General features: G+C 41.3%; 1 protein-coding gene across 5 annotated transcripts in view; it reads left to right on the forward strand.

The window, feature by feature from the left end:
* NPAS3 (neuronal PAS domain protein 3) overlaps window positions 1-15,851 on the forward strand; it is an 852,890-nt gene that overhangs the window by 243,802 nt on the left and 593,237 nt on the right. For 4 of the 5 annotated variants that reach the window (XM_048854033.2, XM_048854035.2, XM_048854036.2 and 1 more), the window contains 2 exons: window positions 9,328-9,572; window positions 9,685-9,735. In XM_048854033.2, the coding sequence (XP_048709990.1) occupies window positions 9,328-9,572; window positions 9,685-9,735 (296 nt within the window). The remainder of the gene's footprint in view (window positions 1-9,327; window positions 9,573-9,684; window positions 9,736-15,851) is intronic. The other variant, XM_048854034.2, reaches the window with a different exon arrangement.

Raw genomic sequence — 15,851 nt, forward strand, 5'->3', positions numbered from 1 at the left:
GCTCTTCTGTAGCTCAGACTGGCTGCGTTTGGGGCTGGGGCAGGCTGGCATGCTGCCAGGACTTGGGTGGCTGGCACTGGTGCCAGGGCTCTGCCGCCCGCCCGGTGCTCAGGGCTTTGGGACCGTGCCGCCTGGTGCTCTGTGGCTGGGATTGGGGTTGGAGGCCTGCCTGGAGCTGGGGGCTCTGTGGCCACTCTGACTGGCTGCCCGGAGCTCCGGGGCTGAGGGCACTCAGGTGACCCCGGGGGGTGGCGGGGTCGCACAAGAGTGTGCTCCTGCAGGGAAGGGGGGGCAGAAAGGAAGGGTAAGGAGTAGTGCCGCAGGCAGAAGGGGAGGGACTGGGTTCTAGCCTTCTCCAACGGTTGGTTCACTGGCTGCCCATGTTGAAAACCCTTTGGAGGTCCATGAAAGACTTCGCCTGAGTGTGATGTTATCACCCTACTCTGTATAAGTGAGTGTACTCTTCCATAAATACCAACCATTAGCAGAAAGTGAATGGAATTCACTATAGGGTTTGTGTACATTGTAACGTAAGCCTGGGGTTAGTAGAACTCGGTATAGCAGACTCTGGTTTTGTTAACCTAGGGCTTGACCGTCTACACTCATTTGTAACCCCAGGAATTGTTGAACCCTGGTACCAACCTGGGGCTCCAGAATCTACACTGCATTATGTGGATCCAAATCTAACCACCCATATCCCAGATTTGTGGCCACTGTCGCCCCTTGTTGGTGGTGCAGTGTGGGAAAACTTGATTGTCCTGAGGACAAAGAAAATCGGCCTGTGGGATTGTGAAATACTTTTGGCAGAATCCCAGAGCACAAGTCCAGTGTGGTTGTGTCTACACAGCAAAGCAATAGAACTTGAACCCTGGGTCCTGGCTTGACTGAGGCTCAGACCTTCCCCTCCCATGAGGTTCTGGGGCCTGAGTTCATGTGAACCCTGGGTTAGTGTGATTTGTGTGTAGATGGAAAAGGGGTTAGGCTTGAGCCTGAATTCAAACCCTGGTCTTATGTTGCAGTGTAGACATACAGTTAGTGTCCTCAAACTAGATCTTCCCTTAGTCTATCTTATTATTGTTATTTTCTTGTAGTTAGTTTGTATAGTGTATGTAGGATAGTATAGCATACATAGCCCTTGCCTAGGTGCATTTTTATGCTGAGGATCCTGAGTCCCATAAGGGCTTCAAGAGGTGTGTTTCCAGTCCATCTGTTGTATAGCAGACCGATGCCTGTGTCTGGTGTCTTCTGTGTCTGGCAAGACCCACTCAGTAACTCTATGTATGGTTTGCTATAGCTTCACTCCCTGCACGTTAGGCTCCAGGCTCATCTGGCTTCTCAGTGCCTACAGCCTGATACTCCAACGGGCTGGTTGAAGGTATTGAGACCAGCCTCCCTGCCTAGGTCCTCGATGCAAGACACATTTTGCTGTTCTGGCCTCAACACTGCCTTCTGTCACTGGCTTGAGACCGGAATCTCTTCAGCCTTATAGTAGAAGATAATCTCTTGCCCAGCACCATCTGACAATACCAACAGCAATTAAGTCAAAAGTGGCACTGAAGACCAAACTGACACAGCCTGCTAAGCCCTCAATAGCCTTGGTGATAATGCAGGAAGCTCCCACATCAGCATCTACTTCTTATTGAGTACTGTTACCTTTGGCACCAACTCCAAATCTGTCCTCTACTGCCAGCACTTCTGTCTTGGTTTTACAGATCAGTGAAGATGCCTGTCGTGATAAAAGGGAAAAAAAGAAGCAGCAACACATCTCCTCATAAGATGGGCATAAACTTAAGAAAAACAGGAAGTGCCATCCCTCTGACCCCTGACAACACTCTCACCCTTTCTCTACCCGCCCTTGAAGCTGATATCTTGGCACTGACAGACTGGGATTCTTTACAAGTTTGGATCCTGATAATTTCACTCTCTCCATTCCTGAGTTGGGGTCCACCATTGAGGCTACTAGCTTCCCCATTGCGTGCTTTTGCATTGTTTGACTCTATGCCTGTATCGATGTCTTTGGTCTTGATCTAGAAATGCGTTGGGATTCCTTCAGCTTCCTTCAGAGATGAATGAGGATAGACCCACACTTCAACCATGAGACCTCTGTCCTTTTCACTTGTCTCAGATCCAAACATCATGGAAGAATCTCATGCTGGGCTCTCTTTAGCTTGTCATGGGAGGGTGCATAGAGGACTTAATGAAAGCCGAGCTGGAGGCTGTGAGACTAGCTCTGGCACAGACCTCAGCACGGCCACCAATCGTTCAGTAAGCTTCATGGTGGTATCTGCAGCACAATAAAAAGTTAAGTACAACAAGACATCTTACTCTGCCCCTTCTGACAGGAAAGGGTGTAACTTGGATGATTATGGGATCAGAGCCTACTTGTCTGGCTCATTAGGCCTTCAGATGGCCGATATCAAGCTGCCATGTCCTGTTTCAGTTGTGCCCTGTTGGATGCCATGAGCCCCATCTTAGATTCCTTGCCTGAGGAGCGGAAGGAAGCAGCCATGGCCTTTGGCACCAAGGGTTGTATGCTCGCTAAGTACTCTCTAAGAACAGCATAGGAGGCCTTGGACACCAGTGCAAGAAAAGTGGCCAGAGGAATGGCTCTTAGAAGGTTCTCTTGGCAGAATATCATAATTCCATATACAATGATGATGCACATATTTTGATAGAACAATGAGTTTCAGCAGATCATGACTAGGGTGCTACCAAATTCAGGTCCATTTTGGTCAATTGCATGGACATAGGATTTTAAAAATTGTAAATTTCATGATTTCAGCTTTTGAAATCTGATGGTGTCATAATTGTAGGGGTCCTGACCCAAAAAGGAGTTGTGTGTGGGGCAGGGTTGCATCACTGCTACCCTTACTTCTGCACTGCTGCTGGTTGCGGCGCTGCCTTCACAGCTGAGCAGCTGGAGAGCGGTGGCTGCTGGCCAGGAGCCCATCTTTGAAGGCAGAGCCACCAGCAGCAGTGCAGAAATAAGGATGGCATGATATGTTATTGTTACCTGGGGTTCTTTCAACCCAAAGCTCTTGGTAACTTTTACTCTCTGCAAGGCGGTGTCAGGAAGTAAATCAGGGGAGACATGGGCGTCTGACTGATAGATGGCTGGCACAAACAGGACAACACAAGAGTGCTTTCACTTAAAGCTAAACTTTACTTACTCTCAAGCACTTACACACGTCTGCAACAGGTTAGTAAAACACCCCCAACCCTCAATAATTACCGAAGCTGATTGTGTCTCTCGAGTGGCACAGCAGCAGCCCGTCTGCCAGTGGGGAACACAAGATGCATCCAGAGTTAGAGTCCAGTCCCGAAGAGTCCCCCTACCTCAAACTTTTCCCTCTTATTTACGCATTAGTAATAGAATGACATGTCCCTTAAAGAGAAGTTGTTAAGCAAGCAGTTCCAATGGGCAAGCAAGAGGCTCCTTCTGATTATTGATTAACCAGGTGTGGGTTTTTCCAGAATTTGCAGCCTTGAGGTCCCAGTAGACATTCCTGGGGCACATTCTACTCTTCTAAAATGAATGTATCGGCAACTTCAACACAGTTCTTATCAGGAAAGACACAGCGTCAAGCTGCCCTTTCTGTGGCACCCAAAACTCCCTCCCCTCCTGCCTTGGTCAAACTGAGACTGCTGAATGGCCAGTTTGCAGCCTGCTGATTTGGCTGCTTTTAGCAATAAGCCATAGTGGTTTCAGGCACTTTACTGGTTTGCCAAAGTCTCCCCATACAGTATTGCCACCCTTACTTCTGTGTTGCTACTGGCAGGGCACTGCCTTCGGAGCTGGGCACCCAACCAACAGCCACCTCTCTCCGGTTGTCCAGCTCTGAAATCAGCACAGAAGTAAGGATGGCAATACCATGACTCCCCTAAAATAACCTTGCGACCCCCCTGCGACTCCCTTTTGGGTCAGGACCCCCAATTTGAGAAACACTGGACTGCCCCGTGAAATCAGCATAGTATAGGGTAAAAGCACACAGAAAACCACATTTCACGGTGGGAGACCAGATTTCACAGTCCATGACACGTTTTTCATGGCCGTGAATTTAGTAGGGCCCTAATCATGACCTTTCATGTGATACCTTGCAAAGCATGGCTTGTATGAAATATTACAGCCATACACTAATGATGCCTTCCTGGAACTCAAATCTTGTTCTAATGAAGCTAATGGGCACTTCTTGTGAGCCTCTGGCACAAGACTCTCTTGCTCTCGACATTTAGAAATAAAAATAGCCTTCCTCATAACAATTACATCTGGTCGGAGGGTCAGTGAGTTTACTGCTTTGATTGCCACGGTGCCTTATACTGTGATCCACAAGGACAAAGTCACCGTGAGGCCCAATCTCAGCTTCCAGGTGGTCTCAAATTTCCACTTATCTCAATGTGTTTCCCTTCCTTGGTTTTTCCCCATGTCCTATCCCCACCCAAGAGAAACTTGTCACCATAACCTCACTGTAAAGAGGGTGTTCTGTTACCTAGAAAAGACATTTAGAAAATCCAGTAAGTTATTTGTAACATATGGGGAGAATCTATTACTAAACAGAGACTTTATCACTGAATTAGGAGATGTATGGAATATTGCTACATTTTAGCTAGGAAACCAGTACCTGCTGGTTTAGAGACTCATTGCAAAAGAGCCACTGTAGCATCAATGGTATGCCTTAGGCAGGTTCCCCCAGGAGAATGCAAAGCAGCAACTTAGCGTTCTATGCACACTTTCACCAGACACTACCATCATGTTACCATCATGCTCCAATGCCCAGTTTAGGAGGGCCAGTCCATATTTAGCTAAGAACTCCTTTCCCTCCATCCTGGTAGGGAACTAATCTCCCACAAATGAAAATACACAAAGGCCCTCGAAGAAGAAAGAGGTGTTACTTACCAATAACTTCTGTTCTTCAAGAGTTGCCTCTGCATTCATGCTACCTGCCTACCTCCCCTGTGCCTTGGAGTTCTATCTGATATCAGGACTCTTCAGTTAGGCAGGAGGACCTGAAGTGGTTGGGGGATACTGTCCCTTATATACAGTAGGACAATGATATCACTCTGCAACTTGACAGAGGCACCATATCCCAGAGAGATGAATCTCCAAGAGCAACAGTTACTGTTGAATAACCTGTTTTTCCTGAATAGAAAGCTCCCACTTCAACCCCTGTGTGGTTAAAATACTGAACAAAATATTGCCCACCCTACACTTTAAACAAGTAAAATTTGAGAAGAAATGCCCCATTGGAGGGAAAGAAGGAAAACATTCTCGTGCATGTTGTTTTAAAAACAAGATGTTGACTGTTGAAGCTTGTCAGATATCTGGAATGTGAGAAAAAGTCCCAGTGGAAATGGATTAGTGGGCAGAGGGTGAAAGGGTACAACACAGTTGACCCCATGGGTACCACTCTGAGTTTGTCGTATGGGTCTCTGTAATAATAATAATAATTTTAAAAAAAGTATGTGTGGATCCAGTGGTGACAATTGAAAACCTTTTTCTTTTTGTATTTTGATGTCATTCTGTGAAGTCACAGTGCCAGAGATTTAACTTTAAAAGATACTAGATCTTTTCCCCAAATGTGTGCTCATTTTAGTTGTCACTACTATACATAAGAAAATATGCAAAGGGGGATGATTAATAATATTTATTAAATGCCAGCAATGTGCTCAGTCCTGTACAGGACATTATATAAATATTCGCAAAAAGAAAAGGAATACTTGTGGCACCTTAGAGACTAACCAATTTATTTGAGCATATAAATATTAAATATGATGGGTTCAGTCCTCAGAGTAGCTGAGGGAAAGGAGGTGATTGAAAGAGTGCTCTAAGGAACTCTTCTGCTCCTCTAATTCTGGAGCTGCTGGGACCTGTAATGGCTCTTGATATAATTTAGAGTTTAAGGATTGTTCTAATTTGTGCCAAATTGAGTAGGTCCATAGGGTGGAGCACTTCAGTGTATCTCCTGGAGTATTCCATGCTCCAGTCTCACCTCTCCTCCTCCTCTCTATGAAGTGAGAAAATGAGTAAGCTGAACCTTTATGTCCCTTGAGGATTCCTCTACGTCAGAGTAAAACCTCAGCTTTCTGTCTGCATCGTGGTGCCTTAGCAGGGTAAAGCAACTGGATATGACCAGTTATTCAGGGGTTCCACCAAAAAAGCCATTGGGTAAAAGAGGTAGTGGGACTCTTCAGTTGTGCCCGCAAAATAAGCCCTGTCTATGTGATTCACTAAAACTAAACACTACTGACAATAGGTTGTGCAGCTGTAGAAAATAAGTCTGAGCATGCTTACAGCTCTACTGGACTTCTCATACTTGGCTTGGGGCTTGAGTATGCCCCTAGGCTGTGTTAAACTAGTTGGGCTTGGTTCCTTCTTGGCTGAGAGAGAAAAATAATGGTGGTACATCCCATATGCCATGCTGAAGCAAGACCATGTACATCTAGGCCATTCCTGGCAGCTATTTGTGTAACCTGTTCTCAAAAATGTTCAGTTATGGGGATACCACAAACACCCTTGGAAGCATATTCAAGTGCTTAACTATCCAATTTAGAAAGTTGTTCCTCACACTTAAACTAAATCTCCTTTGCTGCAGATTGAGCCAATTACTTCTTGTCCATGCTTCAGTGGACATGGAGAACAATTGGTCATTGTCCTCTTTATAACAACTGTTAGCATATTTGAAGACTCAGTCTTCCTTTCTCAAGACTAAACATGGACAGTTTTTTTTAACCTTTCCTCATAGGTCAAGTTTTCTAAATCTTTTATTATATTTGTTGATCTCCTCTGGACTCTCTCCAATTTGTCCATGTTTCCTAAAGTGTGGCGCCCAGAATTGGACACAGTACTCCTGCTGAGGCCTCACAAGTACGAAGCACAGTGGGGACAATTACCTCCTGTATCTTACATATGATGCTGTTGTTAAAACACCCCCAAATATTAACCTTTGTTGCAACTGCATCATATTGCTGACCTCATATTCAATTTGTGATCCGCTGTAACCCCCAAATCCAGAATGACCACCTAGCCAGTTATTCCCCATTTTTTATTTGTGCAGTTGAGTTTGCTTTCCTAAGTGAAGTATTTTGCACTTGTCTTTATTGAACTTCATCTTTTTGATTTCAGACCAATTCTCTAGTTTATCAAGGTCATTTTGAATTCTAACCCTGTCCTCCAAAATGCTTGTAACTCCTTCCAGTGCCACAAATTTTATAAGCATATTCTCCATTCCACTTTCCAGGTCATTAATAAAAATGTTATAAATAATACTGGACCCAAGACAGATCCTTTCGGTTCCCCAATAGATGTGTCCTTCCAGTTTGACAATAAATCATTCATAACTACTCTTTGTGTACAGTGTTTAAGTGGTTATGAACCCACCTTATAGTAATTACATTTAGACCACATTTCCCTTGTTTACTTATGAGACTGTCATGTGGGACTGTGGTAAAAACCTTACTTAAATCAAGATATATCACTTCTGCAGCTTCCCTCCCCAACCCCATCCACTGGGCCAGTAATCTTCTCAAAGGGCATGGCTACACTGGAAACTTCAAAGCACCGTCATGGGTGCGCTCCAGCGGCAGTGCTTTGAAGTGCGCTCGCTTGCGAGCCCTGGGAAAGAGCTTTCCCGGAGCTCCCGGCAATCCACCTCCACGAGGGGATTAGCTCCGAGCGCTGGGAGCCTCTTTACACTAGCGCTTTAAAGCACTCTGACTTGCTGCGCTCAGGGGCGTGATTTTTCTCACCCCTGAGCCAGGAAGTTAGAGCGCTATAAAATGTAAGTTTAGCCAAGCCCAAAGATTCAAATTAGTTTGGAAATAGAAAGAAATAGCCATATCTTTATTAAACAAACAAGAATTTAAACAAATGAAGGAAGGCAATGAACATAGTCTTTCCAGCAAAGGGGAGTTGTAACGGCTCAGCCCAAGCATAAGCCACACGTGGTACTGAATGGCAGACACCAAGGTCATAACCAAAGTCTGGGTACTTATGCAGAAATACTATCCGGCTTACCCAGGCATGTACCACAAGCCATGTTCCACCTCCACAGAGATGGTTAGAGCCACTACTGAGAGGCTCCAGGCAGTCTCCGCCAGTGGGTCTCTTCGTCAGAGCTGCATATTGAACCAGGGGCAGTGGAACTGGTGGGGCAGAGGGGCGCAAAGTAAACATTGTGGAGACTTAATTATGTTTCTGCCTCCATATCCATGCTTTGGACCCAGCTCAGCTGTACTTCCCCTCTGACACCACCTTATACCACCCAGTTCCAGTTACTGCCTCCTCATTGGCTGATGGTTTGGGAGTTGAGAGATAATCAGGTTCTGGGCAGGCACTTCTCCAGCAGTGTGTGGGGACAGGGCACACCTACACCAATCGGGAGGTAGCAACTGTATAATCACATGGGGGGCAGAGGCAAGAGCAGGACCTGGAGGTGCAGGAGCGGCCACTGCAGTGCCCATGATTGGGCTGAAGAGAAGAAGTCAGGGTGATCTCTCCCCCTTCTATTCCTCGACACCCACCCATTCATGTTGTTCTTCCTCTGCCTCTACGTTGAATCCCACATTTATGGGAGATAGATACCCCTTCTTTCCTACTGTGCCGGCCAGAGCTGCTGAATAAATTTATCTTCTGCAAAGACCATGTCCGCACCAAAGTTGCAACATAACAAACTTGAGCTAGTGGAAACCTAAATAGGATTCTAGCTTCATCTGAACAAAAAGAAAATGCAGTGGCTAGTCAACATAACAATAACATACAGTAAGCAATTAAATGGCAATACAAATATCCCAAGGATAAGGGACAACTGCTTGGCTAAGACATCTCCCAAAGCACATGGATGGTGGGAGGATAATGTGAGTGGCCTTTTGCTCTTCCCCCAGTTTCTCATAATGAGGCTTAATAAGAGGGCTTCTTAGAGCCAGAGATATGACCTTTGGTAGAACTTGACACAAAGCTGGGCTCTGATTGGTCCAGGATAGATAAGGAGCCCTTTTAATCCATCCAGGGAAACCCCTGGCAAATCCAGCTGCCCTGTGAATGGGTGAGACTGGTTGGTGGTCAGGGCGGTCAGGCTTAAAGGATGACAGAACTGAATTAAGAATGATTACTTAACTTGCTTGCTACTACTGAAAGGTAAACACCATCATTAGCATTCAAATATTTAAAGAGTACAGTATTGTTGAATTCTATCCTGAAAATTGCATATCTGTACATGTCAGCATTTGGAAAATGTTGGTAATTTGTATAGGAATTCATCATTGAAAGCAAGTGGGTTAAATGTGACAGAACACTAATACTGATGAATGTCCTCCTTTGTTGTTTTGTTTCAGTTTACAAGCCTTGCGAAAGGAAAAGTCCCGAGATGCTGCTCGCTCTCGCCGGGGAAAGGAAAATTTTGAATTCTACGAGTTGGCAAAGTTGTTGCCGCTCCCTGCAGCCATTACAAGTCAGCTTGACAAGGCATCCATCATCCGACTTACAATTAGCTATCTGAAAATGAGGGACTTTGCTAATCAGGGGGATCCTCCATGGAACTTGAGAATGGAAGGACCTCCACCCAACACATCAGTAAAAGGTATGAAAATAGCATATTGTTTAGTATGGATTGTGGCAGCCTGTAGTAATATCTAAATTGAAATTTTTACCATCATCCTTTCTTCTTTCCCTGCATATCAAATCCTTTAAAGGGATACAAATGTGGAAATCTGAGGTCTGCATGAGAAAGACACCATGTGAAGGTGAAATAAACCTCTTATTCTATTTATATTTTATTTTAAAACAAACTTGTCAGTATAACTATGATAGCAGTAAGGTTTCTGGGAGATGGAGATTAAATGATTTGTTGTAAAGTGATTTGCAGTTATTGTGTTTTTTTTATTTTCATACTGTACAAAAAGATGATTTTGGGTGGAGCATGGTAACATTTCTTGGCTTGGGGTCATTGATTGTATGGTATATTAAAAACTGAATTCAGGTTAACAGTAAATTCAAGCACTTCAAATTTTGTCAGTCACCAAAATGAAGACCTGAATTTCATTTATTTTCTTACTGTTATAGTCATAAAATATTTTGACCTCTGAGCTAACGGAGTTAGAAATTTAGCCAAAATGGACCTAGTTTCAAATGTGAGCATATAAACTGTGTGTTCAAATGAGCAGTTAGATAAATAAAATGGGTATTTCTGACTTGTGTACCCATTGGAGCACCCAAGCCCAGGGGCTGTTAGCCTTATTTTAGAAGCCATATATGAAAATCGGTCTTGTACAGTATTTCAGGTGATGAGTATAATCTTTTAAGACTGACATTTTTAGTGTCATCTTTAAATCCTACCTTTTCTCAGGCAGATAAGTGTGATCTCCCTTTCTGTTATTAATGTAACAATTTTTAATGAAGTTAGAGATACTGAAAGCCTTTAAAAATGTGGTTGTCAGATCTCTGGTCTGCCTTTGGCAGAACAGAATTTCATTCTGTTTTATTTTGGCCATTAATTTTTACATTTTAGATTGAGCACAATATCATTAACCCTTCGTTTTCTACCTGTTGTCGTTAGTTATACACTTGAAACACTGGACTGGACTATATGGTATAAGGCTGTATCTCGTTGGAGGCATCAGAAGTGGCCACCTCTAAGGGACAGATAGGAATCTCTGACTTTGTAGATCAGCACTTGACAGCTGGTTGTACATTGGTATTAGTATTGGCTATGTAGGCAGCTTTCAAATGCCCTTCTTGCTAGAAGAAAGAATATTAGGTGAAAAATGTCATAATTTTAGACTGGAAGGAGATAGACAGGGAGGGCAAAAAACAATGTACTTTCAGACTAATGATCTAGGGATCATACATGTTTGTCCCTATTCATATATGTCAATTTATACCATCTGCCATGTAATATTTTTCCTGAAAGAATGGAAATGACATCATTCAAAGTGTAAGAATATGACTAGTTATCATGAGCTACAGCTCACTTCATCAGATGCATTCAGTGGAAAATACAGTGGAGAGATTCATATTAATAGAGAACATGAAACAATGGGTGTTACCATACACACTGTAACAAGAGTGATCAGGTAAGGTGAGCTATTACCAGCAGGAGAGCTTGGGGGGGGGCGGGGGGGACCTTTCGTAGTGATAATCAAGGTGGGCCATTTCCAGCAGTTGACAAGAACATTTGTGGAACCGGGGGGGGAGGGGGGAATAAACATGGGGAAATAGTTTTACTTTGTGTAATGACCCATCCACTCCCAGTCTTTATTCAAGCCTAAGTTAATTGTATCCGATTTGCAAATTAATTCCAATTCAGCAGTCTATCGCTGCAGTCTGTTTTTGAAGTTTTTTTGTTGAAGAATTGCCACTTTTAGGTCTGTAATCGAGTGACCAAAGAGATTGAAGTGTTCTCCGACTGGTTTTTGAATGTTATAATTCTTGACGTCTGATTTGAGTCCATTTATTCTTTTACGTAGAGACTGTCCAGTTTGACCAATGTACATGGCAGAGGGGCATTGCTGGCACATGATGGCATATATCACATCGGTAGATGTGCAGGTGAAGGAGCCTCTGATAGTTAGGCTGATGTGATTAGATGGTGTCCCTTGAATAGATATGTGGACACAGTTGGCAACGGGCTTTGGCTCTTCTGTGTTACAGAATGTCTGATTTCTGCAGGTCTCTGGGTCATGGTTTAAAAAATCTTGTGTAAGTTTTCATAGTATCCACTCTCCTTTTTCAGTGTCACATTTTTTTTATTCCAAAACAGATTTGAACACTGGTCACTGTCAGACAGGAACATATTTAAATATAAGCACTCTGGCTCAGGTTCACCCATGCTTCTGCCTACAAAAAAGCAGAATGAAATATTTTAATGCAGTGTCTCCACCCAATTGGAGGCTCTACTGCTGCAATTTTAGAAGAAGTAATCCTTTTTTTTAAGTGGAAGTTCACTGTTACTAAGTAGGATTTTATTTTACACATTGCAGTGCCTTGAAATAATGTGGAGCTTTCACTCTACTTCACTGTACTAGTAAATGGTGTTTCATTATGTGTGAATTCATTATAAGCAGGTTCAACTGTACATTGCATGTATATTTTATTACTTCACTAGTTCTCCTTGAACATAAACCTGTTACGCATTCCGATCAAACATTCATGAAATTACATCAAAAGAAATTCATTTTCATTTATTAAGGTCTTTTTCTACTGCCCTTGAAGAAGTTCATATGGATAAACAAGCTCACATAAATAGCCTGCAGCATCGTATGAAGTGTGGTTCATAATCCTACAATAAAATGCAAGACATTGTACTTTGTGCGTCCCCAAGCAATTTCTTGAATAGACCCTAAAGGCGTTTGGAAAATTATATAAGAAGTACTTACACTGTGTAGGCAGCTGCTTTTTTTCCCCCTTCAAATGTGATGGTCTGTTCATGATAATAATTAAATTTCAAAGCTTAGTTTTAAATTTGTCCTCAACTACATACAGCAATTTAATCATTTTAATTTACTGTTTCAGAAAGGTCCTTTACTCTGCCCTGTATTCATCACAGCTTTTCTTAAAAGTCTATAAAGGCTGATGAGTTTGTTTTCTTATGCTCATTTTGTATAGATTATTCCAAGTTGCAGTTGCAAAAAGAACGCTTAGGTGATGTTGTGTAATATTTCCAGAGTCAATTACTTCATGGAAATGATACATTAAGCAATTGGAAAGTAACAGATAGTTTTCTCCATTATTTTAGAAATATCTGTATTGTTATAATACAGATCAAGTCTACAATGAACATTATGCATTATTCAAGAAATGACCAGCCGTTCTCAGCAGTGTTTCAGCTAAATAACTGATGATTGTAACCTTTAAAGAAATTTCATTGCGGTAACTATTGGTAAATCACTTCTCCATTCACAGTAATCTTTGTTTAGAGACTATCTAGAAACCATTATATCTTTTATTAATCTTAAAAGCAATAGCCACTGATTTGACATTTGCTGAAACTAGATAAATTTTCTGTCTTTCTAATATAGGAAATTTCAGTCAGGTTTTTTTGGCCTGTTGTTTAAGACATTGTTACTTGGGAATATTAGCCATGGTAAGCAATAATTTATATGTTTTGCAGTAGTTGACTTTAAATATTAAAATTCTTAAAATCTGGAGGAGTGTATTAATGACAGGCAATAAATATATACACAAATATATAAAATAAAACGTCTATAGACAATCAAAATAAAAGAATAAGCAAGATACTTGTATATACTTGTATAAGATACTCAGTATATACTGAGCCATAGAGTATTTAGGGCAAAATAATACTGTCTTTACTTTAACCCCAATATTCAGTGGATGTCTGTTCATGAGTAAAACAGAGCAACTGCTAGCAAATTGCTCAGTATCACAAATGTATATTCTAACCGTTTTGATCTATCTGTAGGAGGGGTTACACATCTCTTTTTCCATAACATGTGGTCAGTGTTTAACCAATAACTGGGGCCTTATTGGGGACTATACTGAAATTATTTTGTGCATTCTGGCTGCCAAACACACAACAGGCTTTCGTGATGTTTTCGTGACATAAAGTTATAACAATCATCTTGCTGTCTTGGGATAGCATTTTATGAATCACATTTATATTTCTACTGAAAGACAAAATGCCCAATGGGTTGTCTGAAAAATTACTCCAAGATTCTGGATGTTTCCCTCAAATGTAGCCAACAGTATCACAAATATATGAAAGACCACGTAACTTGTGTGTGCAACTCTCCAAGAAGTTTTATTTGTTGTCATTGAGAATTTTTTTTAAAAGTGCATCAGGGAATGCAACATTTTGTGGTGTGTAAAATGTGTTTTGTTGAATTAAAATCATGTTGCATATCTGGGGTTTTTTTGGCAAACTTTCTGCCATATCAGTGCTATTTTTGTAGTATTTCACAGCCAAATAAATTATGGATGTTAACTCTTCCACTTGAACAGCATGCCTGTCACTTGCCAGTATGTGGAAACCCCTTTCTGATACTTTTGAAAAAAAACCAAACCACTTTTGTTCTTTTCACTTGCACATGCTATTCACAAAGTATAATAAACACCCATTTTTGTTACCCTTAACACTGGCCAGTTCCCAAGATGACATCAAATTATCCATTAGATAGAAATCAGACTTCGTTCATGCTGGGTGTTGCTTTTTATCTTTGGAGATTCAAGTGCATGCATAAGGCCAGGTGTACAATTTCCTTTTGAATAGCATGACATATAGGAACTGGACTGTATAGCACAAGTTTTTGACATATCTGTCTTTTTATGAAACAGAATTAATTATGGGATTAGCCCGGATCTCAGATGGTGAAGAATTGGTTGCAGGTTTTTGAACTAGAATATTTACATTTTGATATATACTTTTACAAACAGAAGCAACCTATCTATTACTATTAGACAAGGTGAACGAATAATTCCAGCTGAGGTGTGAAATGGCCTTCAGGTAAACTGTTTTCAAATGATAGTAACTGAATCAGTGGTATGATGCATGAAAAATGCCACTTTAGCTTGACTACACCTCCTTTTGGCATTCCTCAGCCCTAAACAGGATAATCTTACTGATCTGTGACCTGGAGTTAAGAATATTTGGCAGTTTGGAACAAACTCACATGTCATCATCTAAGTGTTTCAGCCCAAAACAGACCTCCTGAGTCACTTTTCAGTGACAAGCCATGTATGGTGGTAAAATGTAGCCTGTAATAATGAATTCATTGTTACTTAATTTCTACAGTCCTGAAAAAATCAGGACAATACATTAGTAAGAGCAAAGAATGATTGTTTTTCCTAACTTGGTGTAAAATTTTAATGCTCTGCCATACTTTTCTCTCATTTCTATATGTGATACACTTTTTTTTTATCTGAATACAAGTTGTAATACAAGACTACTCATGATAGTCAAATTGAACAGGTATCTAAATAGTTGCCAGATAGGAGTCATAATGTGGAAATGGGACATCCAATGGTCAAATTTAGGTCTATTGGGACAGATAAAAGTCTGTGCCTTTATTTTTCAGATACACTTTTTTGACGCAAAACTGCCTCTCTCTTGTTCAGACCACTGTGCTGAAATTTTAAAAAATAAGCACCTCTCAGCATGAAAAAAGTAAAAAAATATGTTGAAATTTACTTAGACATCTTGTCAAATTAGGGAACTCTGGGATGAGCAATATAAATCCAGTATACGCCAGTGACTGTTTTTGAATTCTTTTGAGAGAAAGCAAAAACTAATAAACAAGTAAACTGAAAAAAATGGTAATTGTTATCCAAAATGTCACAAAGTGTACCTATGTTTTGATTAAAGTACCCTTTTCTTACTATTTTTATATTAGATAATTGTAAATTTTTCCATAGAGGAAAACAAATTGTCTCCTTTCTGAAGTCTTTTTGGAAAACTTTCTCAACCCATTTAAAAGTGAATTTATGGTAATAAAATATATTACCTCACACACTTTTGTCTCTCTTTATGGATCTCGAAAGACAATGAGTTAACAGTCCTAGAGACTGAAGTATTTTTTCCGCAAACAGAGGAGAAGAAGGCAGTAAAAACTTCCCCACACCATACACCAGTGTCTCTTTGCTCTTACTGCGTAAGGATTGAGACTCAACTTTCTCCCAGTGCTTAAGGTGTGGCACCTAGTCTTCAATTTTATGCTTATGAAGGATATTTCAGATGAAAACATAAAACCCACAATGCAGCTGATTCTGAGGTATTGTTATAAAAGGGGAAATTTTTTTGTGAATGGATCCCCCTCAGTGTATTTTTCTTTTAACTTTGTGCTGTTCAGGAGGAGAATTGAAAGCCAATGTAAATTCTATTCTACCAAGCTTCTAGGTGCTTTTC

Source organism: Caretta caretta, chromosome 6, assembly GCF_965140235.1.
Source record: "Caretta caretta isolate rCarCar2 chromosome 6, rCarCar1.hap1, whole genome shotgun sequence".
In the NCBI taxonomy this organism is placed as follows: Eukaryota; Metazoa; Chordata; order Testudines; family Cheloniidae; genus Caretta; species Caretta caretta.